Source organism: Lagenorhynchus albirostris, chromosome 8 (genome assembly GCF_949774975.1).
Source record: "Lagenorhynchus albirostris chromosome 8, mLagAlb1.1, whole genome shotgun sequence".
NCBI lineage: Eukaryota > Metazoa > Chordata > Mammalia > Artiodactyla > Delphinidae > Lagenorhynchus > Lagenorhynchus albirostris.
Genome location: NC_083102.1, coordinates 48,594,776 through 48,618,891, shown reverse-complemented (window position 1 = coordinate 48,618,891; position 24,116 = coordinate 48,594,776). Strand labels below are relative to the sequence as shown.

Sequence of the window (24,116 nt, the reverse complement as noted above, 5' to 3'; positions counted from 1 at the left end):
TGGAGACCTGGGTGAGCCTCAGTCTCTTCCGAGCCGCCCCGCACCCAGTGGCGATTTTAGGAGTGATTCTTTCCTCCGGGCGCGATAAGGGACAGCGAAGCATCGGCGGAGAGGCCAGTTGCTCCTAGAAAGTGCTCGGCATCCTCCGCGCGGCCGGCGATTCCCCGGGTTAAGACGTTGGCTGGTCTGCTTTGACCGGAGGAAGATGGTGGAGCAGAAGACAGCCCTACCTTATCCCCCGGCGGGGCTGCCCGGGCACCTGTGCGCCCCGCGCCGCGCCTCAGCCGGGCTGCCTTTGTTCCTCCCGCACTCAGCACTCCGCAGCCCCAGCGCCCGCGGCCGGCCTCGGTGGCAGCTGGGAACCGGGCAGCCCAGCGGGCAGGCAGCTCAGCGTTTCCAGAACTGCCGCCGCGAGAAGCTCCGGCTGCCTTCCCGAGGATTCGCCGCGCTCCCGGGCGAGCCGCCTGGCCAGGCCTCAAGCCGGAGCTGGAGGGCTGCCGCGGCCTGCTCCGCCAGTTCGCCTCTGCCTGGACTCCACGCAGACCCTTATCTTCGGCCAAAGAATCCCTTCTGAACACGGATATTATTCAGAATAGAAACTTTATTTTATTTTTTTGTTTTGTTTCTCAGAATGTGAGCAGCAAGGAATGTAGAACTCTCAAAACAAACCTAGCGTTTTTCGCGTTTACAGATTTTTTTTTCAGTTTCGCTTGATGTTAACAAACCTAAATCACTGTTTTCAGAAGCTGGATCCTCTCTGGTATTATTGCATCGTTACTGTTTTTATAAAGGAATTCTATTTCCCTTTCGAATAAAATTTTTTTCTATGTACGCCAATACACCATTGAACAAAAGGCCCAAGAAACCTTCTGAACAATCAGGGTACAGAATTTCTTTAATATAAATACGAACGGATGGGGATAAATAATATTTAAAACTTATTCAATGCTTGCAAAAAAAATATAAATAAATCTGACTGTTCACCAGCATACACACACGGAAAGACGTACACTTAGTCATCCTTGCACAGGGAGCCCCTGTTTCAAAGCGCCTTTGATTTTTTCTCGCTCTTTACAAGAAGTGCAATTAAAAAAAAATACTAAAAACTAAAAAAAAAAAAGTAATCGCTTCCCCTCGGGAGCCATAATGTACGAACAAATTCACATCAAAGAACTTGGCTAGAAAATTTGTTCATATACCCTGTTTCTGATCAAAGAGTAGAGAAGGTAAAGGTGCAGGGCCAGCGGCCGAGCGAGGGGCGGGAGGAGATAAATATCGCTACTGATACTGACAGCCATTCCAGCAACCAAGATTGCTACGTCACATAAACTATAAAAACGTGTTACCAAAGAAAACAAACCGGGGGGGGGGGGCGGGGGAGAGAGAAAAGGGAGGGGCGGGAAGAACCTTAAACAAACAAAAAAAGCAAACGAAGAAGAAAGGTAGGTAGCGGGGGTGGGGTGGGGACTCTCCTGGCGCGCAGCCCCGAGCCCACCATCACAGATGGGTGAGCTTGGGGGCTTCCTGAATTCTTCCCTGAGAAGGATGGTGGGCGGTAAGGTCCGTGTAGGTGGGGTGCGGCTCCCCTGGCCCGGGCCCATGATGGTGGCCACTGCCCAGCGGCCCAGCGCCCCCGTAGTCCATGGCAGCCGAGGCGGCGTGGGGGAGGTGAGTTAGGCCAAAGAGGGGGGGGCCAGAGTTGCTCATGGGCTCCACATAGCTGCCCCCAACGAAGACAGGGCTTCCCTGTAAGTGTGGAGTCCCATAGCTGCCGTTGCCCTGCAGGCCATGCGCGTGCGGATCATAGTTGGGTGTGCCCCCCGCGCCCGCCCCCGTCGCGGTGTAGCGCTTCTGCGGGGGCGGCGGGGGCGCGCAGCTGGGCAGGGGTGCTGGATAGGAGGCGGGGGGCAGCCCGTAGGCGCCCTGGGGGGGCTTGGAGAAAGGCGGGGGCGACTGGGGCTCGTACGGGACGCTGTTAACCAGCGAATGCATAGAGTTAAGATAACCGCCAGCGCCGGGCGGCACGGGACTGCGACTTGGGGACTGGCCCCCTGATGATGTCAGCATGCCCTTGCCCTTCTGATCCTTCTTGTACTTCATGCGGCGATTCTGGAACCAGATCTTGATCTGGCGCTCGGTGAGGTTCAGCAGGTTGGCCATCTCCACACGGCGCGGCCGGCACAGGTAGCGGTTGAAGTGAAATTCCTTCTCTAGCTCCACCAGCTGAGCGCTCGTGTAGGCCGTGCGCGCCCTCTTGGACGACGCCTGCCCAGGTGGGCTCTTGTCACCTGCGCAGCTCTCCCCTGCGAGATCAGAGGAGAGAGGAAGAGTGGCATCAGGGGCTGCCTGCAGCCCCGCCCAGCCCCTGACCCAGCCAGGCCCCTCCTTCCTCCAGGCCCCAAAGATCCCTCCGTTTGTCAGGGCCCAGAAAGGGGAAGAAGGAACTACGTATTGTCCTCTGTCCTGGTGGGGAAACAGCGCCTGTAGCCCGTCATTGAGTAAAGCTGCAAATCATAGGCCTCTCCAAGGGGGTGTGTGGAAGGAACAGAAAAGCAGAACCCCCTGTTTGCCTTCCTGGTCTGTATTTCCCTTCTGGAGCTATTCACTTTCTGACTCATTTACTGATCCTTCAGCCCTATCAAACTACAAACTCCGTGTGGGCAGGCGTCACCATGTTCATTCCCTTCACAGTAACTGGAATGTGGGGCACTTAATATACGCTCAATAAACCTTTCCCTCCATCACTATCTGACTGAAGGATTGGACAGTTGCCTCAACTGGCCACTTATTTGATCTGTCCAGTATAAACGAGTGGAGTGGAAGCTCCAATCTGGAAGGCCTTCTCTGCCAGAAAGAAGAGATCCCATTGAAAAGAGATTCCACTTCTGGTGGGGAGGCCCAGCCCCCTGATGCTGGATGCTATTAATTAGGGTTCTCCACGTCATCAAGCAGCCTGCCCCAGCTTTGGCCACTAATCTTGACCATCCTTTCCTCCCTGGCCCCCCAAATCCTGGCTCTGGATGGTCCCAGATGCTCAGGTTCTGAACAGAGCACTAGCAACTGGAGAAGGCAGCGGCAAAGGAAACGAAGAGGCTGGGAACCCAAGACCCAGCGCCTGTCCTCTATTGGAATCTGGTTCCAGGAGGCCCATGTGGTTCCCATTAGCATCCCCTCCCCCAGGAAATCCCTGGCTGCCTTCATTGTACTAAGTCTGAGTAGGGCCTTCCCAGAGATAAGGCAGCCACTCCATCTACTGGAGCAAAAATTAAAAATAGGCTCTGATCATAGGCAGAGCATTGATTCTGACTTGGAGGCCTGCTTTTATTCTGTCACATTTCATTGTGGGGTGGGTGCCAGTGTTTCATTAGAAATGAGGAGCTGTGCTAAAAAGAGACAGTGCTGCTCAGGTTTGCTCTGCCCAAAGGTCCTAACGCCACAGGGAGGGACTCCAAAGTCACTAGGCCCCACTTGCTCATAAGAGAGGTCCGGAAAGACTCCCATCAGGTCTCTCTCTGGGGTTTCCTGCGCAGAGTCCAATCACTTCCCTAGTTGCAAAGCCTCTGGAAACCTTTGAGAGTTGGGGGGAGGAGAAGTGGTGAATTCTGGAAAGAACCCAGCGCTCCTAAACCTTGCTGGTTGTGGCTGGAAGTGGCCTGGGGGGCTGGGAGCCAGGTCAGTGGACCCTCTTCCGGAAGGCGGCCCTTTACCTGAGCTGGAGCCGCTGGTTTTCTGCTTTGTGTTTTGCCGAGACTCTTTCATCCAGGGGAAGATTTGTTTGGCCACGGTAGGCGAGTTGAGTAGGGGGCTCTTGGCTGCGCTGGCGGGGGTAGGGTTGCTGCTGCCATTCTGAGGGGGGGAGACTGACGAGGGGGGCGGGGGCGCGGCGGGGGCAGGCGCAGGGGGCTGCGGCGGGGGTTGCGGCTGCGGTGGGGCAGGGGGCGCGGCCTGGGGCGGCGGCGGGGCCAGGGGCGGCTCGCCCAGGCCCGGGGGCTGGCTGGGCGGACCGCTCAGGGTGCGCAGACACGCCTCGCTCAGCTCGTGCGCCTTGGGGTGGCCCCCGGCATTTGCGGGCGACTGGAGCGAACAGGCGGGTCTGTGGTACTCGCCGTCGGCGCCCAGTGCTGCGGACGCCGGGTACGGCTGCTGACTGGCATTATAACCGAACCCGTTGGCTGCCTGGTAAGGGTAGCCACCGTAGATCGCCGAGCTGTCGTAGTAGGTCGCTTTTTGCATCGCGTTGTTTCACGATCTTGATCGCAAACTCTGACAGGGGCTTGACACCCGTGAGGGCGCACATTGGCACGCCCCCGCGGTCACGTGACGCTCCGCCGCCAATGGCCGCCCAGCGCAGACCTGGGGGGCGAGAATCGCAGCGCCGTGAGGGCTCCGCGCAAATCCATCTTACTCTCAATAGCTAAGTGACATGAAAGCCATAAAAGAAAAAGTGGTCAGCAATATTTAGCAGCACGATTTGGCCCCGGGCGCAGAGAGCCGCGCTATAAAAAGCCGCTGGAATTTACTGGCAGCTACAAATATTTGCTTAACTTGCATCTGGAGTTGGGGTGTTTTCCGGGGAGAGGGGAGGAGAGTGAGAGGTCCGGAAGCCGGGTCTAGGGGAGCTGGAATCCAAAAGAAGAAAGGCCTGATGGGCTAGAAAGGAACAGGCTCTGGATCCCTTCTTTTCCAGGGAAGAAGAAAATTGGGGTGTCCCTTCCTCTCCACAACTTGGATTCCTCCCCTCTGGAGATCATAGGGAAGGGGCAAGGGGGCAAAGGGGAGCTTGGGTCACCAACTTTTTCTCCAATCCTCTCTTTAGGACTGATATTTGCCAAAAGAACCATGACGCAGGGTGACTTCCCGTCCAGGCCCTTCTTGGACCTTCCAGCACCCAAGAGAGGTATGCACAAATTTTTTTCAGGCAATAGCCCTACTGGACCCTTGTCGATTTCAGAAGCTGAGCTTGTTAGACAGTTAATCTACCCTTGTGCAGGGATATGACCCACCTCCTCCAAATGAGACCCTTGTGGTCAAGGAGGGGAGAGAAAACTTTGGATGGAACATTCTGGGTGGGGATGGACCAACAACGACACCCTCTCCAGGAAGTTAAACTCAAATCTTGGACAGTTCTTTACTCCTTCCCTCTCCCTATTTCTCAGGCAGGTCCCAGCAGGCCACTCCCACCTCTTTGCCCCTGTTACAGAAGGTCTCCAGACCCTCCTGCCTTGGACTTTCTGAGGTCCTGTTATTCAGGGCAACTATCAAATTCTACCTGTTAAAACATGATGGATTAGAGAAAAAAAAACCCATCAGGAACCTGAAAAACCAGCGTCATCTCCATGACCACGGCTTGAACTCTCCTTCCAACTTAACGATAATAGGTTCTGTCTTAGAAACTGCTATGTAATGTGATGTATGGGGGTCATTTGGCTCCGGACGAGGGATGGAAGCACAAGCCATAAAATCCTGCCAGAGTTCCCTGATCTTTGTGTGCTGTTGTTGTTGTTGATATTTGTTACTTGGCCTATTTACCTGCTTCAGAAACACCAAGTAAAGGACAAACCTGGAAATCTAAAAAGCAATCGAAAGCCTTCTCAACCCTTTTTATTTAGAAAACATACTGTATAAGTGAAATCTATGTTTTATTTTTGTTTTCACCTTTGCATGGTCAACCTCCGGTTCTCACTCAGCTCAGAAAACTTTCACGTGAGTTCAAATAGTCGCTCCGCACACACAATCAGAATGTTAGTCTCTCTGACCATTTAAGAAAATTACAATGACAAATTCATTGTAATTGAATTTGAAAAGGGCTTACACTTCATGCCTCAACTATGTGTATTCGAGTCCTGAAGTTATTCAAGATTCCAGGAATAGCAGACACTTTGTTAACTAGAAAAAATTAATGTAATAAGCATATAGCAGTGGATGATTATAATTTTGTTTTTAATAATGGACTCCTTTGGATTTCATTATTAAACCAACAATCTGACCAACATCTGGAAAACAGGCACAATTAATTTTCCAGAACCTCAATTAAAAATTACAGCAGCCCTTATCCGGAGTTATTGTACGTGATCTTAAGCCCTGGAGTATTGTTTCTCTTTTGGAAATAGATAGGAAGCTACAGATACCATGATCAAAAAGTAAATAAAGGATAAAATAAAATTTAAAACAGAATAGCAATTTAATGTCTCCGTTTCCTGTTCTTTCACTGAAAATAACTCCAATTACATTTGGCAGTGTTAATGTCTGCCATTATAAATTTTTAAGATACTGGGCTTGTGTAAAATAAAACGTCAGGTTAAGAAAATTACTCCAGACACTTGAACAGCAGATATTAGATAAAACAAAATTAAGTTGATTTTGAACATGCAATATTTCAAGTGACTTGCTAATTCATTATCACAGGCTACACCAGCCTGCGGCTTACGGTCTTTTCGTCAAGTTATGCATTGTCTTATAAAATAATAAAAACTACCGTTGAAACTCTAAGAGCGAACAACAACCTCCATAAACTTAAAATGTGAATTCACCCACCAAAGTCCTTCCTATTGTTTGAGGCCAACGGATAACCACCTTGGGGCCCACATAATCCACCACCCCACTCCACCCCAGCCCCCAAAGTTTGCAACCTAGTAAAGAAGTTGGAGATTTGCCAGCCAGGAAACTTTGCTTTGCATCCCCTGGCAAGGGCTGGGGATGGGAGGAGATTCCATTGAAAAGATCCGTTTCTGGACAGTAACCCCCAGGTGCAAAAACTGAAAGAGTTGAGGAGGCTAAACTGACTGCAGGAAGCAAGCCCTATTGTCTCTCTGGAAGATCTGCCCAAATTCAACCTCCTTCCTTCAGACACTGCTCCCTTTTTCCACTCCCGCCACTTCCTCGGCCTGCCCTCACCCCGAGTTTAAGCGGGAACAGCGGGTAAGAGCTCCCGCGTTCCCTCGCCCACTGCTTCCCCTCCTCCCCAACCCCGAAAAGTTGAGGCTGGGCTAGCGAGAGGGAAGAGGTGGGGGCGGGGATGGGAGAGCGGCCTGAACTCGAAGTGTAAGGGTATCAGTCACTGCCGGGAAGGAAGCTCCGGCTTGTGAACTCTTCTTGAACCGAGATTTAAGTCTGCAGCCATAAATCACCGAGACGTAAACTCCACCATTCAGCGCCGAGAGCGGCCGGTAGTGGCCCCGCTTACCTTAACTTCTGATGAGCGCCGTGAGCGCAGGCTCGGGCTCCGGCCCCCGGCCCGGCTCGGCTCCGCAGCCCGGCCGGGTCCCCTCGGCGCAGGCTGGGCACCGACCCTCAGCATCAGGCGAGACGGCGGGCGGGAGGGAGACCCCGAGGCCCGGACGCCGCGGTGCAGAGCGTGGCCGCCTAGCTGCTCCGGCACGGCTCGCCCAGGGCGGACTGGGGCGGCTCGGACCCCCCCTCCCACCCACCCCACCCACCCACCCTCCCTCCCCTCCCCCACACCCCCGCCCCCTGCCCTTCCCGAGGGCAGCAGCCGCGGCCCGGAGATAAGCGCTAGCGCGGCGCAGGGCTCTGCCTGGGCTAGTGGCACCGACGTGGGTATGTTTCTTATGAATATTACACGCGGAGCAGCGTCTGGTCGGGGGGTGCGGTGGGGGGCGCTGGGGGCGGGCGGCAGGGGAGGCCGAGGCGGCTAGGGGGGAACGTGGGCCGGCGTGGGGGATGGGGCTGAGGCGAGGGGAGGGATGGGAGCGAGCGGGGGAGCTCGGCGGCGGCGGGAGGAGGGCAGCCTCCCCCCAACCCTCACCGCCCTCCCTCTCCCCGCTCCTAGGCGTCACTGAAGTCCAGGAAAATTATGCTAATGAGGACAAACGGCTCTCACAAAGGGGCTCTCTTTCTTAGGAATCCATTTAGGAAACCACCTTACCCTGTGCCCTGGACGTTTCCAGTTGCGGGGCGAAGGGATGACGGAACCAGGAGAAGAGAGTTCCCCAGACTTTGGGCAGTTTACCTCACCTCACCTGCCACCCCCAATCCAAGAACCTCAAAGCCAATCTCTGGGGAGCTGGGATAGGGCCTCCTTTCTCGGGAGACCGCCCCAAGAGCCAACTGGGGTGTCTTTGGTTATATTTTTTAAGTAGAAACCCTTGAAATCCTGGCGGCTGGGAGGGAAGTAGCCTGGGGGAGATGCAGGTTGTCCAGGCCGTGAAATGGGACACTCTGGGCTCAGGTACACACAAAGGTGCTAGAATCCTGGGTCTCCAGCTCTTCTGTGCCCATTTCACAGTTCAAACACGCAGCTCACTCTCAGGCAAAGACAGATAAAGTTCTGACCCCCCGCAGGAACGTACACCTATATTTTCTTCCCTAATTGGTGGTAGATAGGGACGCTGAGCAGAGGAAAGGCCCGATGTGCCTGGTAACATTGCCAAAACTTTAAGGAGAATGGATGGTCTTTCTCCTCCTTAACGCCTCCCTCAACTCCCCAGATTCAGAAGTGAACTCTGCAAGGATATGTGTGTGGCAAAAAGAGAGAAATGGAGCTTTCGTGCAATTCCAAGGTGTCAGCGGCCGGTCCTTCTCAAAGGAAGGTGTTAAAAATATAAGTAGTATGTTTAAACTGTCAGGGAGCCAAAGTGTCACCTTAGAGCAAAAACAAAGCCAAGGGAAAAGGGAGAAATCAAAAAGCACTCCGGGCCAGGGTGGCCTCATGCATACCAATGGTTTTTGTCATTTATGGCTGGGCAAGATTTATGACTCGGCGCCCCAAAGCTGTAAACAGAGCACAAAACAGCAAACACTTGCTCCTTATGGCATATTGCTCCAGCGCGACTTGAAAGGGGTAGCCAGGCAGCGTAGGAGGCGAGAGCCGGCCGCAAAAATCCGCTGGGCGGCATTTTCTCTTCAAACCGGCCGGGTTGGATGTGGCATTTGAAGAAAGAAGGCGTGGGTCAATAATCAACCCGCACTTTCTCCTCCAAACTGCTGACGCGACTCGCCGCTTTCTCAGCTAAGCCAGCTGCCGGGAAGGCCAGCTCTTCGTGAGAACCTGCCGGGGGAGGGGATGGCCCAGGGCGCCGAGGTGAGGGATGGGGCACCCCGGGCGCATACCTTTCCGCCGGCGTCAGGGCTGTGCCGGCAAAACGCGGGGACTGGACCCGCCGAGCCGCCGGAGCCCTGGGAAAGCCGGGGCGGGAGCTCGGGCCGGGCCTCCACTCGCCCCCGACTAGGTGGCCTCTGGGCTGCGGGCTGCGGGCTGCGGCGGGCAGAAGTAGGGCTTGGACCTCAGGACTAGGGTCTGGCGGCCTGGCACGCAGACTGCCCGGGTCCAGGCCTCTCTGCTGACATCCAACAGATTGGCTTTTGGAGCTAGGCAGGCGAGGTGATTAAAAATAATAATGTATAATAGCTGACGGATTTTTGTTTGTTACTGCTTTTTAAAAGAAAAATATCGCCAGTCGATTTCCACCGCCGCCGCGCCCTTTCTAGGTAAATCCCGCAGCCATGCACCCGGCTCTGCCAAAACCGCTGAGGTTTTCTTTGGGGAGAGGACCCCTTGGCTGCCCCAATACCCCTAAGTCCCATGCCCCCGCCCCCCATCCCTCGCCCATGTGGACTAGAAGAAAACATTTTCTCAGCACTAGAAGAATCTATGGAACAGCGGAGGTGCGCTGGTGCCTTTCTACCCTTCACAGGGGCCTCCTTGTGAACTTATCTGCGAGGGCCTGTGGGTGGCTCCACGGCTGGCTATGCAGCCAGGGAGGAAGGTGAGGAATAACTGTTGGCAAGAAGAGGCATAGAAATCCCAGACTGGGGAGGAAAATCAATGAGGAAATAAGCTTGCCTGTGAGGTTGAAGTTGGCATTTTGAGGGTAAAAGGGGACTAGCCTTTTTTAAAAAAGTATAGCTGTTGTTTAGCTATGATGGAGTGGCTTTAGCTCCTTCCGTGGAGGAAAAACCAACCGGTTCTCTATAAACGCCACTACTGCCTTCTCTCCGTGCACACTTTTATACAGAGTCAGCTCAAGAGTCCATCCCTAGATATTTATTCCGCGTGCTGGCACTGAAGCGACAATAAAAAGATGCCTTTAGCAAACCTCTTCTATTCCCTCTCTCATTCTTTCTAGCGAAACTATATTATTTATGAGTCTTTAACTGGGTCAAAAATGTACCAGAACTGGGTCATAAATCATATGAAATGCTGACAAGTAATTGAACAGCAATTAAAGCTTACATTTTATTTCCAAGGGGTGTTTTAGAGCACTTGAAATGGCCTCAGTTAAACACGGTTAGCGCCTGGGCCAGTAGCGGAGGAGGGCTGAAGCAGCCCTTCCATCTGGGGAAGTAAATCCCACTCAAGTAGGGGAAACCTGATTTGATTTTTTTTCCAGTGCAGAACGAAATAAGATTTTTTTTTTAAAGTCAGGAGACAAATACGATTCCCAACTCCTTGTAGGCATCTGTTTTCTCTGCTTCAAGAGCTTCAAGAGCAAAGGAAAGCGAAGTTTCCATCACCTTTTTAGGGAGTTTCCATCCTTACCAGGAGTGCTGGGTCCCTAAAGCCCAGTTAGCTCAGGCTTTCCCAGTAATTTGGAAGCACACTGTTTAACTCTCTGCCCCCATTCTGGCTACAGCACCGTTTCTGGGGCTCTGAAACCGTTGAGACGTCTGCCTCTGCTTTCTGCAGACTGCCTTCAGACTTCCCTCCAGCCCAGGGCACACCAGCCAGTCCTCCAGCCCTCCTAGCTGGCTGAGGGCGTACAAGGGGGCGCCCAAGCCTTGTGCATTATGAAGCCCAAATGCAGCTCCAGCTCCCTGCTTTCTCTGTCTCCTGAATGTTAGAATAACAGAGCTTCTGGGCATTCAGCACGCTTGCCCCCACCCCAAGCCTCTCCGAGATTTGAGCTGTCCTTCTCCACCCCTACTCGGGCAGAGGGTGCTCAGGGAAACAATGGCTAGTCCTCAGGGTCTAGCTCCTTCAGTCTGGCAAGTGGGAAAGCGCTTCCTGCAACCCAGCACTGAACAAAGTGGCCCGAAGCATCATCAATAAAATGGCAGCGCATCTGGACGCTCATTGATTTCCCTTTCCCAGCTGCTCTGGCTGTCCAGGTCAGCCCTCACCCTCCATCCTGGCCGGCAAACACGGCTAAATGGGGCGCGATCCCCCTTCTCCTTCACTCAGCCCCCACCCGCTCCAGGCAGTCGTGTCCAGCGAGCACAGCGTGGGCCACCTTGGCCCGAGCCGGCGCTTTGGGACCCTCCCTCTGCCTGGGGCTCAGCTTCTGGGACTCAAGCCCCGATGCAGTGGACAAAGCCACTGGAGCGTCGGAGGCCACCAGGCCCACGTAGTAGCCCCCGAGTGCCCCTTCCTTTACAGCCCCCCCAATACTTTCCAAGGAATTAAATTCAGTCTGAGGCGCTACTGGGGATCTTTCAAATGCTTTCGGTTCTAAGGGAGAAACAAAGGAAGAGAAGGGCTGAGGGTCCTGTCCCTGAACCAGGGTCTCCTCACCTGACCTTTGTCTCTCACAGCCATAACTCACTCTACATATGAACAATCAACGGAAATACCTTAAAATAAATTCCATCCTCCTGGTGTGGCCTGGAGTCCCATCGCTAGCTCGCCCAGAACTGCTCCATGAGCGCTGAAAACTGCAACCCGCTAGGAAAGCGCTTTCCGGAGAAGGGGCAGGAGAAGGAGGAGGTGGGTGCGAGGGGGTGGGGGGAAAAGCTCTCGCTCTGTAGAGAATCTAGAAAACGTAATCACAGGCAAAGCCCGCCCGGGTCTCCGCTCCAAATGCCACAATAATGTGCTGTATTATGTGCTCACGTGGTCATACGTCAACTTAAATCCTTCTATTTGAAATAGGGAATCACTGAAGGAACTAGGTTTCCAAGCAGAACATTTAGCTTTCGGGGAGGTGAAGCGGGGGACCTTGACCAGCAATGGGGAAGGGAAGCACTGTCTAGGGCAGTAGGACGCTGGGGGCATCTCCTCCCACCCCAACACGTGCCACACAAGGCCACTTATCTCTACTTATATTTCTTTACACATGATCCAGACACAAGGGAACAGCAATTCTATCTCCATTCTTACAGTCCACGGAACTTTCCTTACAGTCTTCCACTCACACATAAACTGAACCCAGAACACCCAAGCACTCTAGTCTCCCCTGGCCCACTGGCCAGTATGTCAAAAGGCAAGGCGCTAGCCCTGTTTCCAGAAGGAAACCCAATAAGGACTGGCCTAGTCAGTGGACTCCCTAATGGCCTGCCATTGTATGGAGTTTGCTAACACCCACACCATACACCACAGCCACTGGAGAAACCCAAAAGGCCCATAATTACCTGACAAAAGGCTGAAGCACCTCCTCCAAGTCCAGTTGGTTTTTTTCGACGGGAACCCCCTAGAAGAGAGATGCTTGGCTCTAGAGTGGTGGGTCAGGGTTTGCTAAATCTGAAGGGACCAAGCGCCCTGGCCAAATCTGTACTTACACATTTCCTTAGTGCATAGCTCAGTGATACATGAAATTATAAGCTTCTGATGATGAAAAATGTAAGGGGAAATGATCTAATTGTCTCTGCAAGAGAGGAAAAAAAAAAGAACCAACCTTTGCTGGCATCCCTTGAATTAACCTACTAGACAATCTAGGACCCTCTCTGCAGACAAGTCTGCCCACCCTCCCCCAAGACAACTCTGTGTCCACCATCAGAAACTGAACTGGACCAACTCAGCTCAGGAAGAACCTGGCATTACCCCTCCCCATCCCACTCCAACTCCTACCTTCTGCTTGGTGACACCATCCACTGACTTTAACACTTCACCCTCTCAGGAGCCATCTAAAAAGTTCCTCTTTTCAGGCCTTAGTTTCTGAACTAGGGGAGTGCTCTGAGGGGGTAAGATCCTCATGCCATATTCTTTTGTTCCTCGAGAGTAGGTCTTCAGCTGGCTAGGCCTCTCTGAGTGTGAGGACTCACTTGTAGCAGCTGCCGGAAGCTGTGCGTGATTCCTTCCCTCCTCTCCTCCCCCACAGAGGAGCAGAAGAGGCCTGGTGAGAATGTAAGGCCCTCAGCAAAGGGGCCTGGTCATGGGGATGTCCAAATCACAAGGGCAATAAAAGAGGAGGAGACCGAATCCCTTGGAAGTAAGCCCTGGCCTAAGCTAGAGGTAGTGTTCCAATAAGGTTCTGTCTGTGGGATAGCTGGGAGAGAACCTCTTTGTGAACTTTCCCAGCTCTGAACGAAGCCACAAGCTAGAAAGTGAGAACCCAAAGTGAAAACCTGCTTCTCTCACGTTTTGGGGGTAGAGGACAGGACCAAAGGCTGGTTTCAAAAAGCACTCTCCAGTTCCCCGAGGACTCAGACAACTAATACACTGTCCTCTGCTCCCCTTACCCCTCCACCCACACAATTTCACCCTGAGCTCTCCAGATAACCTGGCAAACCCCTTGCCTGCTCCCAACCAAAGTTTCTGCACAGGCTTCGACTCAAAGATGAGAAGGGGCCCCCTTCAGAACTCTCAGAGCAATCTGGAGCAAACCAAAACTCCCGAGGCCATAAATCAATGGGAGAAGTCTTTGGTACTGCTTCAGAGAAATGCCTTAACGCCAGCAAGGCCCAGCAGCATCTCAGCTCCAGCCAGGAGCCTCTATACCGCTATTAACAGCCCAGTTAATGCTCCAACTGCTGTTTAACAATTAACATTAACGACTTGGGGTGGGATGGGGTGATTGGGTGGGATGTGAAGGGAAAAATCTGAGCAAGTCAAAGGAAATTTAACTTCTGAGGTGAAAACAGCTTCGCTATGAGACCTTGGTCTGGGCAAGCCCCCGGGGAACCAGCAGCTGAGAGTCCTCCTTCACCACTCCGAAACCCACTTTCCTGGAGCAAGGCTGTGGGTCTTTTATGGTTCAGTTCCAGAGAACAAGAATAGAGATGCTCAAGTATCTAAGCCCAGGTTGGGAAACCCAGCTGCCAATCCGCCCTCTCCTGACTCCCCCACCCAACCTGGCCAGGGCTGGGGACACATACCCTGGATCCGTGCACCAGAGCCAAAATAGCCGTGAAGTTGTCTTGGAAGGAGCAGGTGACCAAGGATACAGAGCTTGAGTCAATATTTGCAAGGCTGTTGGCAGATTAGCTATATCTGTATTCAAACACTGCAATCTGATTTCTCTGTCAAAAATACACTTAACATTTTTCTCCCTTTACTTAACTCTAGTGGTTTTTCTACTCAGCGTCAGGTAGGGCCTTCTTTGCTCATGGTGTGTGTGTGTGTGTGTGTGTGTGTGTGTGTGTGTGTGTGTGTGTGTGTGTGTGTGTGTATTGTGTGTGTGTGTGTGAGAGAGAGTGAGAGAGAGTAGATTATAGATCATTATTTAACATGAGATATTTCCTGTGGGTGCAACTACAGTACAAATGAGCTCCAAGTTCTCTGGACCCATATGGATGTGTATATCATTTTATACACATGGCCGCAGACCTCTGCAACTATTTACACATGCAGTGGTTCTGTTGTGTGCAGAGATGCAAATCATAAGTACACACTGAGTTGCAAATTCCTGAAATGCTCCATCTATACTTGGTATAAACAGACATACAGTAGCTGAGAACATAACCAGCTTTACAATTACTCTGTTTACTTCCTATCTGATAAAGTAATAATTGTATCTGGAATACCATATCAGTCTTAGAGCAACACTGAATAGCATGTTTTGATTAATTAACAACCTGGTATCTATTGTAGGAGCGGATTTCGGGGAAGGCTGAGGCCTAGGGAATAGAAGATAAAAATCTCAGAAAACTTTTTAAAATAAGTAATTCCTGAAAGCACAAAGCAAATCCATTCTTTCAACCCAAGCTTTTGAAAGCTATTCCAGCAGCCCCTCCCCCAAACAGGCAGCAAATTTATGGATCTTTTACAAGGTAATAAACCACAGTAATTACCTCCCTGCACCCCAAACTAAGAGAACAAATTAAGCCAGAACTTGAAAAGAATTTTAAAGAGTTTTCCCTTGTTCCAAATAGGAAAAGAAAACGCCGAGACATACAAAACTCGTGCTTTTCGTATAGGAGGATCAGCGGATCAGCCCGGCTAAAGAAACCCAGAAGCCCAGCTGCCTGCGATGGTCTACACATTTGAAATACAGCAACTTCCTTCGTGCCGAGAAAAGGCAAAACGATAGGAGAAACTGCAAGGCGGCGACACAAGTTTCCTCCACGCAGAGCTGGGACTGGCCACAACTGCCGAGCTCACAGTCTCCGCAGGCGCCGCAAACAGTCCACAAGGAGAGCAGCCCACGCAGCGGCCGCCGCGCCAGTGGCCTCTACTTGCTTTTGCCCTGCTGTTCCGTGTAGCGGTTTGGTCTGTCTGGGGCATGCCGGAGGGGACAAACACACCCTTCTGAGCCCCCTGCCCCACACACAGACACACATCTTTGGTCTATGCAACCGCCCCTCCGTACGAGGCCAGCTTTGGGGCAGAGCTTTGTCCGCTGAAGCCCCGCATTGGCTGGGCGTGCAGCTGAGGGGAACCAGCCCCAAAACTCCTCTGAAGTTAAATATTGACCAGCACCTCTTTCAAAGGGCATGGGGTTGCAGCTGCCACGGAAAGTAAACTCCTGCCCAAAGGCCCGGTGCGAAACCCGGGGCAGTGAAGAGTTTTGACGCAGCGCTTACCTCGAAAGATGTCGAAGACTGAACTCGAGAGTGTCTCCAGCTCCGGGCGCTCAGGGAACCGCCGTTTCCGGTGTCTGGGCGCTCTGCGGACAAACAAACAGCAGAGGGTGAACAGCGGCTGCGGAGGAAGGGAGTTGGAAGGCCGGAGGCCGAGACGAAGGCAGCGCGGGCACCCGGGTGGCCCCCGGGGTGACGCGGACACGGAGGAGTCGCCAGGGCACTCGTCCATGCGGCTCACTCATTGCTTGAAAGGTTCCGGTCTACAAATAGCCTGAAGATCATGATTTATTTTTGTAAAATAAATACATACTCCATCTCCGCACCCACACTCTTTTTTTTTTTCTTTTTATGCGGGGGGGAGGGGAAGCGGGGGAAGAAAATGGACCAGACGGAGGAAGACAAGAAGGTGGAAGAGGCTTTCTGTTGGTGTCCGCTCTGCTGCGAGAGCTCCTCTCGCACCTCAACTTGGGGATGTGAATGCACGCTTTATTTTCTTTTGCTAACAAAGGGAAGCCTTGTCTGGGAGCATTCAATCACGGACTCTCCTGAAACCTCACTAATAGTGTTCATTTCTGTTTGGCGCGAAATCAGATTCCAGCTCAGCCCATGGGCTGGGGCAGTCTTGTGAGGTTTTGTCTTCTGGTTCATTAAAGCCCTGGGGCATCCTTTCTCGGTCCCAGTGGGCTGGCGGGACCACCACAGTGCCCAGTCCCTCAGAGTAGGCCAGTTATGGTTTCTGGAAGTGGGGGAAACGGGGAAGGATGCGGGCATCAGACAATAACCGATCTGGGGGCCCTACCCAGGCTCCCTATGCACAGCAGCCACGAGCCGCTCCAGGCCCTAATTCCGCTGCTGCCTCATTCCTTAAGATATCTGCAACCCTCTCTTGCTCTCTAACTACCAAATGGTCAGCCAACTTTCAGGGGATGGGGGAAGACTCTGAGGAGGGACAAAGAATCCTCCTGTGCGTTGGGTTCAGGCTTGGAGAAGTTCTTTGCTGGGCTGGGACTCTGAGGGCCGGTTGCTTCCACAGCTCTGTCCCTGCCCCACTATCCCTTCACCGAGGCCTGGGTGGCCTCCCCACACTCCAGCCTGCCTAAATTAGCCCCAGTGGCTGTCCTGCGTCCATGCAATCCTGCTGATAGTGCCAAGAGAGGCTACCAAATAGCCGGTAAGTACCCTGACCCTCAGGCTTCAGGGCCCTCTAGCACACTGAACAAGTGGCCGCACACCAGCAGGTAGCTGCCCTCTGCCACCACCTCGACCTTCAGGCCCCATTGTCCGTCAAGCACTTGGGACTCAGAATCCATGCTGGGCCCTTTCTCTTGTTCAAACTTGCCCTCTATGTCCCCAAAGGGAGCGCCCCCTGGCCTTGGGGATCCTGGCCTGACCCTGAGCAAGGTGGGGCTTAGCTACCCTGCACATTACCACTCAGCTTAGCCCCAGAAGGATCTGCTGCACCACCATCCACCACAACACACATCCCCACCTCCTCACGCTTAGGAGTATTGTCATTATTATGGTGATCATTGTTGTTGCTATTTCCTTATCCCCAAGTCAAATATTCATGGCTGCTGTTCCACCATAAATCGTTCAGACTAATGAGTCACAAAGAGATGCTACCCAGGTCTCTCCCTCTGCAATGGCCGCCACCACCGCGGCCTCTCTCTCCGCGTTTTTGGCGCTCGCCCGGCGCGGGTGATTTATGAACACCGGGAAAATTGGACAAAGCCGCGCGTCCGTTCTGTGGTATCTCTGCAGCCTTCCCCAGTGCGAATCAGAACATTACCAACTGTCTGCTCATCCGTCCCACTTCATCACCAAAGCCAAGATGTGACCGCAGAAATCCCGAGCCCGAACTCACGTTTGCCCGGGCGCGGCGCGCTCCACAGACTCGCAGAACCCCTGCAGGAAAAGCCCCAAGACCCAGCGTGGGCCCGCCAGCTCCGGTCCTGGCCGCTGATGGCCTCTTTCCACCACTCCTGAAGGAGTTAAAAAGCCTTTGGATACAAATCTGAGTATGTGTGCTTTTAAAAATCAAATAGGAAGTTGGGGGACTCACTTCTGAGAGATTCATTCCTAGTGAAGCCCTGACGACTCCGATCCATTCCTGACGATCCACATTAATTATTTAATGAGTCACGTGACCACAAAGATTACAATTTCAATATCTCCCTCGAACAGGCGCTACACCTTTATCTGCTGCAACCAGGATCCTTGTTTAACTTTTTTAGCTCCCAGGCCTCCGAAACGCAGATGCCCGCTCCCAGGCAAGCCACCGCCATGTAAATCCCAGGGCCAGCCATAGTAGAATTAGTCGTTCCAGGACTAGGAGAATTGTGGACAGTCAGGTGCCCTGATGTCGGTCCCCTCCTGAGCCCAGAGGTCAGCCCACCTGTCTCAGCGCACTGGCTAAAGCAGTTTGGTTACATGATTTCCCCAGCTGCTTTGGTGGCTCATCAGGCAAGAAACCACCCTTCTTCCCTGGCCTCTGGACACCTGTGGCCCTCTGTTTCAAGTGTAAGCTCAGATGCATATGTCCATTCCAGGCTGCTGCAGAGAAAAGATGTCTGTACACTTACCCCTACCCAAGGTGAGACCAAAGACGCTGTTCAAACTACACACTCATTAACATAAAGAACGTGAAGGGGAAGCGTTCAGCTGCCTCAGTTTCCTCATTGGTAAACTGAGAAGACTGAACCAAAATGGCCTCCAGATCTCTTTTGCCCTGGACATCCTTTCAATCAGGGGATCTCTTTTAGCCCCAGGAATCAATCCCAGAGAGGGTGGGACTGGCCTGAAAGCAGGGGTGGGGGAGAGGGGCCCCCATGAGTTTGGGGCCTTGAGAAGAAGAGATGCCAGAGTTCCAGGACTGAAGTTTCAGACTAGAATGTTTCACAACAGCGCCAGCAGCCTCCCTGATGCTATCAAGGAGTTAGAACACACTCTCTTCCTCCTCCTTCCCAGCCCCTACTCTTTGAGAGAGGAAGCAGTTATTCTTGGGCCAGTGTATAATATAGACAAGGGGCAACAGGAGCAGCTGCTGGGAAAGGTGAGCCTATGTTCTACAATACCAGCCCGCAGCTAGGGATGCAGAGACCAAGAGAGTACAAAGAACAGCCTATTGCCTGCACAGAACCAATGCATTCACACAGGAAGTCCCAGGTTTCTGTTTGCTACAGTGATTCTTCGGGGTTTTTCTTTCTTTCCATTCCAAAGAGCCGTGGATATGTTTCTATGTTGAAAGGGCTGTAGAAAAGGCAGTGGTGAGAAAAGCAGCACAGATTGGAAGCTCAGGGAAGCAGGGGGACAGAGGAGAGATGGTGATACTCATCCCATGGGGAGGAGGCTGAGAAGTGGGGGGAATGTGGGCACCCTGGGACAGGTGAATACAAAGTCAAAGATGCTGTGTGGAGGGCCCACTCTCCATATATCTAGGTAATCTTCCCAGGAGGTCCATCCTGGGTATTAAGTACTCTACTATGCCTGTCACAGTTGAATTCCTGCTGTAATAAAACACCGGGTATATCGTAGATTTCAGCAAAACTAGGAAAGAGAGCCTGAAAAGTGCCATCTCTCTTCACGGGGGAGAGTGTTAAGTACTTAATTCAAACTGTGACCATTAAAGTGTCTCCTATCCGATTAGGTTGATTTCAGATGTTGACAAAACTTTTATCTCCGGAGTCATGCACAGTGTGGCTCTGTGACTAAAGCAGATGAGTGTGTGTTAGAGGGAAGGAGGGGAAAAGAGAGAAAGAAGAGGGGAGCATGTATAAGGGTCATTTTTGTAGGAGGCTTACAGAGCTTACGCAAAATACTGTCTTTAAAGGCCAAGGGTTTGAGGGGCCAGTAGGGTCCGCTTTAAAAAAAAAATTAATGAGATAGAAAATTTGTCCTCTGGGTGAACTCTTATGGTTGCCCTAGCAAGGGGCAGACAATGAACGATTTTGAAGCACAAAGTGGGATTTTCTAAGCTGTTATAACAAACTCCCTTAAAGACCAAATCTGAAGCAGGCAAAACACTTGAAGAAATGACATAATCATTTGGATCATCGTGGGTAACTTTGGCTTTGTAAACCTTACCAACACCTTAATAATCAAGACAGCTTGGGCAAAAACTACCATTTTGTTCTGGGATATTAGAAAGACAATCTCGATCCTCTTTTTTTCCTGGATAGATTCAGAGTAAGTGAAAGAAAGTTACCCCTTCCACCCCTATACAAGTGCCCCCAGTATGAAGCTAATGAATGCCCCCGTACCCCTCCTTCCTCACCAAGGAGAAATATAAGAATTTACCTTAAATGATGATAATCTGCCATTCGAGGTTTTGCAGCTCGACACTCAATTTCCACCAAGAGTCTAGGCATTTTTTGAGCAGACAGCCAAGATGCTGAGTCTTTGCCCGAGACCACATTATTTTCAAGAAGATCCCTCGCTTCTCCACAGACTTTTCCCAGAGAATGCCTTTCAGAATTGCTGTTGAATTACAAAGAAGTATTTATTGTATGAGGTGATTAATGATTCCTGGGGAAATTGCTATTTTCAGCGTGATTTAATTGCGTTTTACAAGTGAGTGTAGTAGGGGGAGGGTTAATAAGTTTTAGCAGCAGTTGCAGGGCCTCCAGAAACCCCTGGCACCCGTTGGCACCTTATAAAATGCACTTTATGCCAGGTTTGGCCTGACCTGGGAAGAAGTGTATTTGTTCGCCCCTGAATTTTCCTGGGGAGAGGAGGTGGCCCCTCAGAGACTGGTGTCCACTTTCCTCTCAGATCTGGTTTGCTCCCAGGTAGAGAACAATCACCCTTGCCTGTTATCACACACAGAGCAGCCGAGGCGAAAGGGGTAACAGCACTGACTACTGGCTAAGGATGGTTAGCCTCTGACGGGAAAATGTGTTTAAAAATCCTCTGATACTGCAGAGGTAGGTGAGTTCCCCCCTCCCATCTCTGCTAAAATTGTTACATGAACTAAAAACTACACTCATTCAAAGCCAGGTTACAGTTCTAATATTTGGGGGCTAGTGGCTGTTGGTTTTCTGAATCTTGTTGCAGAGTACTCCCTTCAGTGACAACCAAGTCTAAATCCTCTTTTACTAATTTGTAAATCAGTAAACAAATACTAGGGCTATGAAGATTGAGAATGGGGTTTGAGTTCAACCTTCTGAGTCTAGATCTCTAGGTTGCGCAGAAAGATCCAGGAGCATTTGAGGAAGGCGACCCTAGTTCAGAGATTGGCTTTCTTCCAGCACTTAATACTCCCAGGTCTACCTTGCTTAAGGTGTCATTATGCTTTTTCTTTCCTCAGAAGAAACTCTGGAGGGTGTACTGGGAAAATTCAGTTTATTTTGAAAGCTCCTGCTTCAAGAAATAAAAAAGAAAAGAAAAAGAAACAAACAAAAATCCCAAGCTGTAGTTAGTGAAGAAGAGAACCTTATAAACAGCCACGAAACAAAAAGCAATCTCAACTCTTTGCACAAACTAGTTTTTATCTCCAGGGAAACAGAAAGATTAAGCGTGAAGGTGCAATAAATACCAAAGAGACCACTTCTTTCCAAGTGTGCTCAGAGTTCAGCATGTAGAACAGCTGCAGAAAGTCCTGGGCCCACAGCACTGCACAGTTTCACCTTTCATTGCAGAGAAGGACACGTTTCTATGCCTTACAGAGACTTGAAGCCTGAAAGCCTGGCCAAGTTTGGGAAGAGGAGCCCTCTCAGAGCTCAAGAGCCTTCCTGCTCTTTGGAACTTTTCCCACAGTGGGTCAAACTTGACAAGAGTTCAGCTCAAGTTGAACAAATTATGTGAGCAGTTAGTCCAAGTGAATGCAACTCAAGCCATCTACAGGAATTTTACATGCAAGGTCAACCATTTCAATTGAGATAATTTTTTTTAAATTAAAAGTAGGAAACACACAAATATGTCTCAGAACTTTGTTTTTTAAATGGAGTTTATTCTTAGCACATGTCTTTCTATAGAGCCACACCACAATTTGTAGAGTTGCACATGGGTCTAAATGCACTCTCCCTCCCCCAAGATAGTGCCTCAGAATAAGACAACAATATCTCCACAACAATATTCTAAATAAATGAAAGGAAAGGAAACTAACGTGTCACATCTACCATCAAGGTCTGTACATTTTGAGAAATAAATAATCTTGTGAGGTCCACAATGTCTACTCATTTATTCAGTTCGGTACAAGCTTGTATGAGCTGCCTTAATGAGGGAAGGGGAAATAAGGAAGATAGGAAAAGGGTCTGATTTCTTCTGCTTGCAACAAATATACATGTACACGTCCCCAGTCAGCATGGGTTGTGCGACTGACTTTAGCCATCTCAAAAGTATTTGATGCCAAGTGGTTCTTCTCAGGTACCCAAACCTGGCAGCCTTGTTCAGGCCAGCAGGTTGTCCCACTAGCCAGCATCTTGGCCATTGTCCTCTCTTGGGCGGCAACCAGCTCACACTCTTACCCAGAAAATGTCTTCTTTTTATTATCCTTTTCACCTTTTATTATCCTTTTCACCAAGCTGAGTTTTGTTTTGGGGTCTGTTGTAGTCCAGATGGGGAGGGGTGGATGGGAAACGGGCAGAAGAGGAAAGAAAAGCATGTGAGGGCAAGAACTGGTCTAGAGCTCTGGAAGATTATATGGAGGAGGGAATGGGTGTGGAGGCGCCCTGGTGGGGGTGAGGATGGGGGTGCGGGTGTGGGCTCTGAGTTTGTGGTTTCCCCTGTGGGCCTGCTGAGGCCGAGGCCGAGTTGGAGGATCGCATCTTAGTGTTGGGCAGTTTGTGATCTTTCTTCCACTTCATCCTTCGGTTCTGAAACCAGATCTTGACCTGGCGCTCGGACAAGCAGAGCGTGTGGGCAATTTCGATGCGGCGACGCCGGGTCAGGTAGCGGTTAAAGTGGAACTCCTTCTCCAGCTCCAAGACCTGCTGCCGGGTGTAGGCGGTTCGGGAGCGCTTGGGCTCCCCTCCGTTATAACTGGGGTTGACTGAAAGCCCATAACCCCGAAGGAGAAAGCCAAGGAGGAGGGAGTGGAAGAGAGGGAAAAGAGGAGGAAAGAGAAGGTGGGGTGGGGGAAGAGCAATTGGACATCATCATTATATAATAACCTGACACCAAGTTCACGCAAGATACATAAAACGGCAAAGAAAATGTTTCACAGGCTATTGACAAGGGAAACACCCGAGAGCCATAAAGAATAGTGCTGGGCATTGGGGCTGAAGAAAAGCTTCAAAGACACATGGCCTGAAGCCTCTGCCAGGGCAATTAAATTTATGGGGGCTATAATTACTGCCCTAACAGTTTGGCGTCTCGTAAATCTCCCGATAAAGGGACCCCGGGTACAAAAGGATTCTCACGTTGGGATCAGGCGGCTGGCTGGCGCGCACACACCCACATCCCACTGTAGCTAGAGCCAGCTGGGGGCTCCCCTCCCGAGGCCCCCAACCCCTCGGCCTCTCCCCACGACCCCCGCCCCGACCCTGGAACCCGGGCTCGGTCCCAGCCCACCCTCCCGCGCCTCCCCAGCGGCGCCACGTACCGGCGCTGACATGGATCTTCTTCATCCAGGGGTACACCACGGGCTCCTTGCCCTTCAGGCCCAGCGGGCTCTTGTCGCCCAGGAGCAGCGGGCACGCGGGGGCGCTGCCCCCTGCCGGGACGCCCGGGGTGGCGGGAGCCGCCTCGCAGCGCCGCGGGGGCGCGGAGGCAGCCGCACGATGCTGCGGGGGAGACGGCGGCGGGGGCTGCCGCCCGGGCGGCATGACATGGCTCGCGTGCAAGCCGTGCGCGGGACCCTTGGCGTGCGCCGGGGGCTGCTCGGGCTGCGGCGGCCGCCCGGGGCTGGCGCTGCCGCGGTAGTCATAGGGGTAGGCGGTGTCGGCGGCACCGTGCGCGGGGTAGAGCGCGGCTGCGGGATAGGAGGCCTCGCGGGCGGCCCGCGGCGCGTAGTAGGAGGCTGCGGACTCTCGGCTGCCGCCCGCGTGGGGGAGCTGGGGCTGCTGCTGCGGCGGCAGGTGCTGGGCCGCGGGCACTGGGGGCTGCTGGTAGCCCGGGCCCCCGCCAGGGCCGCCGTCTCTGCCTCCCGGGCCGCTGTGCTGCGCGTACTCCTCGAAGGGAGGGAACTTGGGCTCGATGTAGTTGGAGTTTATCAAAAACGAGCTCATGGTCATTAATTTGTGAAGTGCAAAAATACTAATTTTTCTCGCGTTGTCGTTTTTCTGGGCTCGCCGAGGCCCCTCCCCCTCCTGCCTCGCTTCCCATCCCCCCTTTCCCCCGCTCCCTTCCCCTCCCCCGCTGTCAAGATCCCACCCTCCCCCTCCCCCTCCCTCCGCCGCCGACGCCACCAAAGTTCGCGCCGCTCCTCCCCCGCGGCTCGCCCGCGCGCGGGCGCGCGCGGGCGCGTCCCCGGTCTCGGCCCCGCGCGCGCCCCGCCCAGTACCGCCACGTGACCCGCCCCCGCCAATGTGCGCGCCGCGCGC

The 24,116-nt window shown here is 52.4% G+C and overlaps 2 protein-coding genes across 4 annotated transcripts; both read right to left on the bottom strand.

Annotated features, from left to right (window-relative positions):
• Nucleotides 1-583: 583 nt before the first annotated feature.
• On the bottom strand, nucleotides 584-15,711 carry HOXA3 (homeobox A3). 2 transcript variants are annotated; one of them, XM_060156960.1, is made up of 3 exons: nucleotides 15,637-15,711; nucleotides 3,708-4,353; nucleotides 584-2,303 (listed from the first exon to the last, which is right to left on the bottom strand). In XM_060156960.1, the coding sequence occupies exons 2-3, from the start codon at nucleotides 4,231-4,233 to the stop codon at nucleotides 1,498-1,500; spliced, it is 1,332 nt and encodes a 443-aa protein (XP_060012943.1). In that variant the 5' UTR covers nucleotides 4,234-4,353; nucleotides 15,637-15,711; the 3' UTR covers nucleotides 584-1,497. The 2 variants fall into 2 exon arrangements, with proteins under 2 accessions (XP_060012943.1, XP_060012942.1); XM_060156959.1 differs by lacking the exon at nucleotides 15,637-15,711 and having other exon boundaries at nucleotides 3,708-6,435.
• On the bottom strand, nucleotides 15,240-23,854 carry HOXA4 (homeobox A4). Of its 2 annotated transcripts, XR_009541971.1 has the most exons (4): nucleotides 23,177-23,854; nucleotides 19,933-20,112; nucleotides 15,637-15,719; nucleotides 15,240-15,328 (listed from the first exon to the last, which is right to left on the bottom strand). XR_009541971.1 is itself a non-coding variant. In XM_060156963.1 (2 exons), the coding sequence occupies exons 1-2, from the start codon at nucleotides 23,805-23,807 to the stop codon at nucleotides 22,272-22,274; spliced, it is 984 nt and encodes a 327-aa protein (XP_060012946.1). In that variant the 5' UTR covers nucleotides 23,808-23,854; the 3' UTR covers nucleotides 21,801-22,271. The 2 variants fall into 2 exon arrangements, 1 of the variants encoding a protein (XP_060012946.1); XM_060156963.1 differs by lacking the exons at nucleotides 15,240-15,328; nucleotides 15,637-15,719; nucleotides 19,933-20,112 and adding an exon at nucleotides 21,801-22,624.
• Between the last annotated feature and the right edge of the window lie 262 nt (nucleotides 23,855-24,116).

What these genes read in the sequence shown, in the direction of transcription:
- HOXA3 (XM_060156960.1), bottom strand. Translation starts at nt 4,233, where the DNA reads ATGCAAAAAGCGACCTACTACGACAGCTCGGCGATCTACGGTGGCTAC. An exon ending in AACCAGCGGCTCCAGCTCAG is followed by an intron (nt 2,304 to 3,707) that starts GTAAAGGGCCGC and finishes CTGATCTCGCAG; the next exon opens with GGGAGAGCTGCGCAGGTGAC.
- HOXA4 (XM_060156963.1), bottom strand. Translation starts at nt 23,807, where the DNA reads ATGACCATGAGCTCGTTTTTGATAAACTCCAACTACATCGAGCCCAAG. An exon ending in GAAGATCCATGTCAGCGCCG is followed by an intron (nt 22,625 to 23,176) that starts GTACGTGGCGCC and finishes ATGGGCTTTCAG; the next exon opens with TCAACCCCAGTTATAACGGA.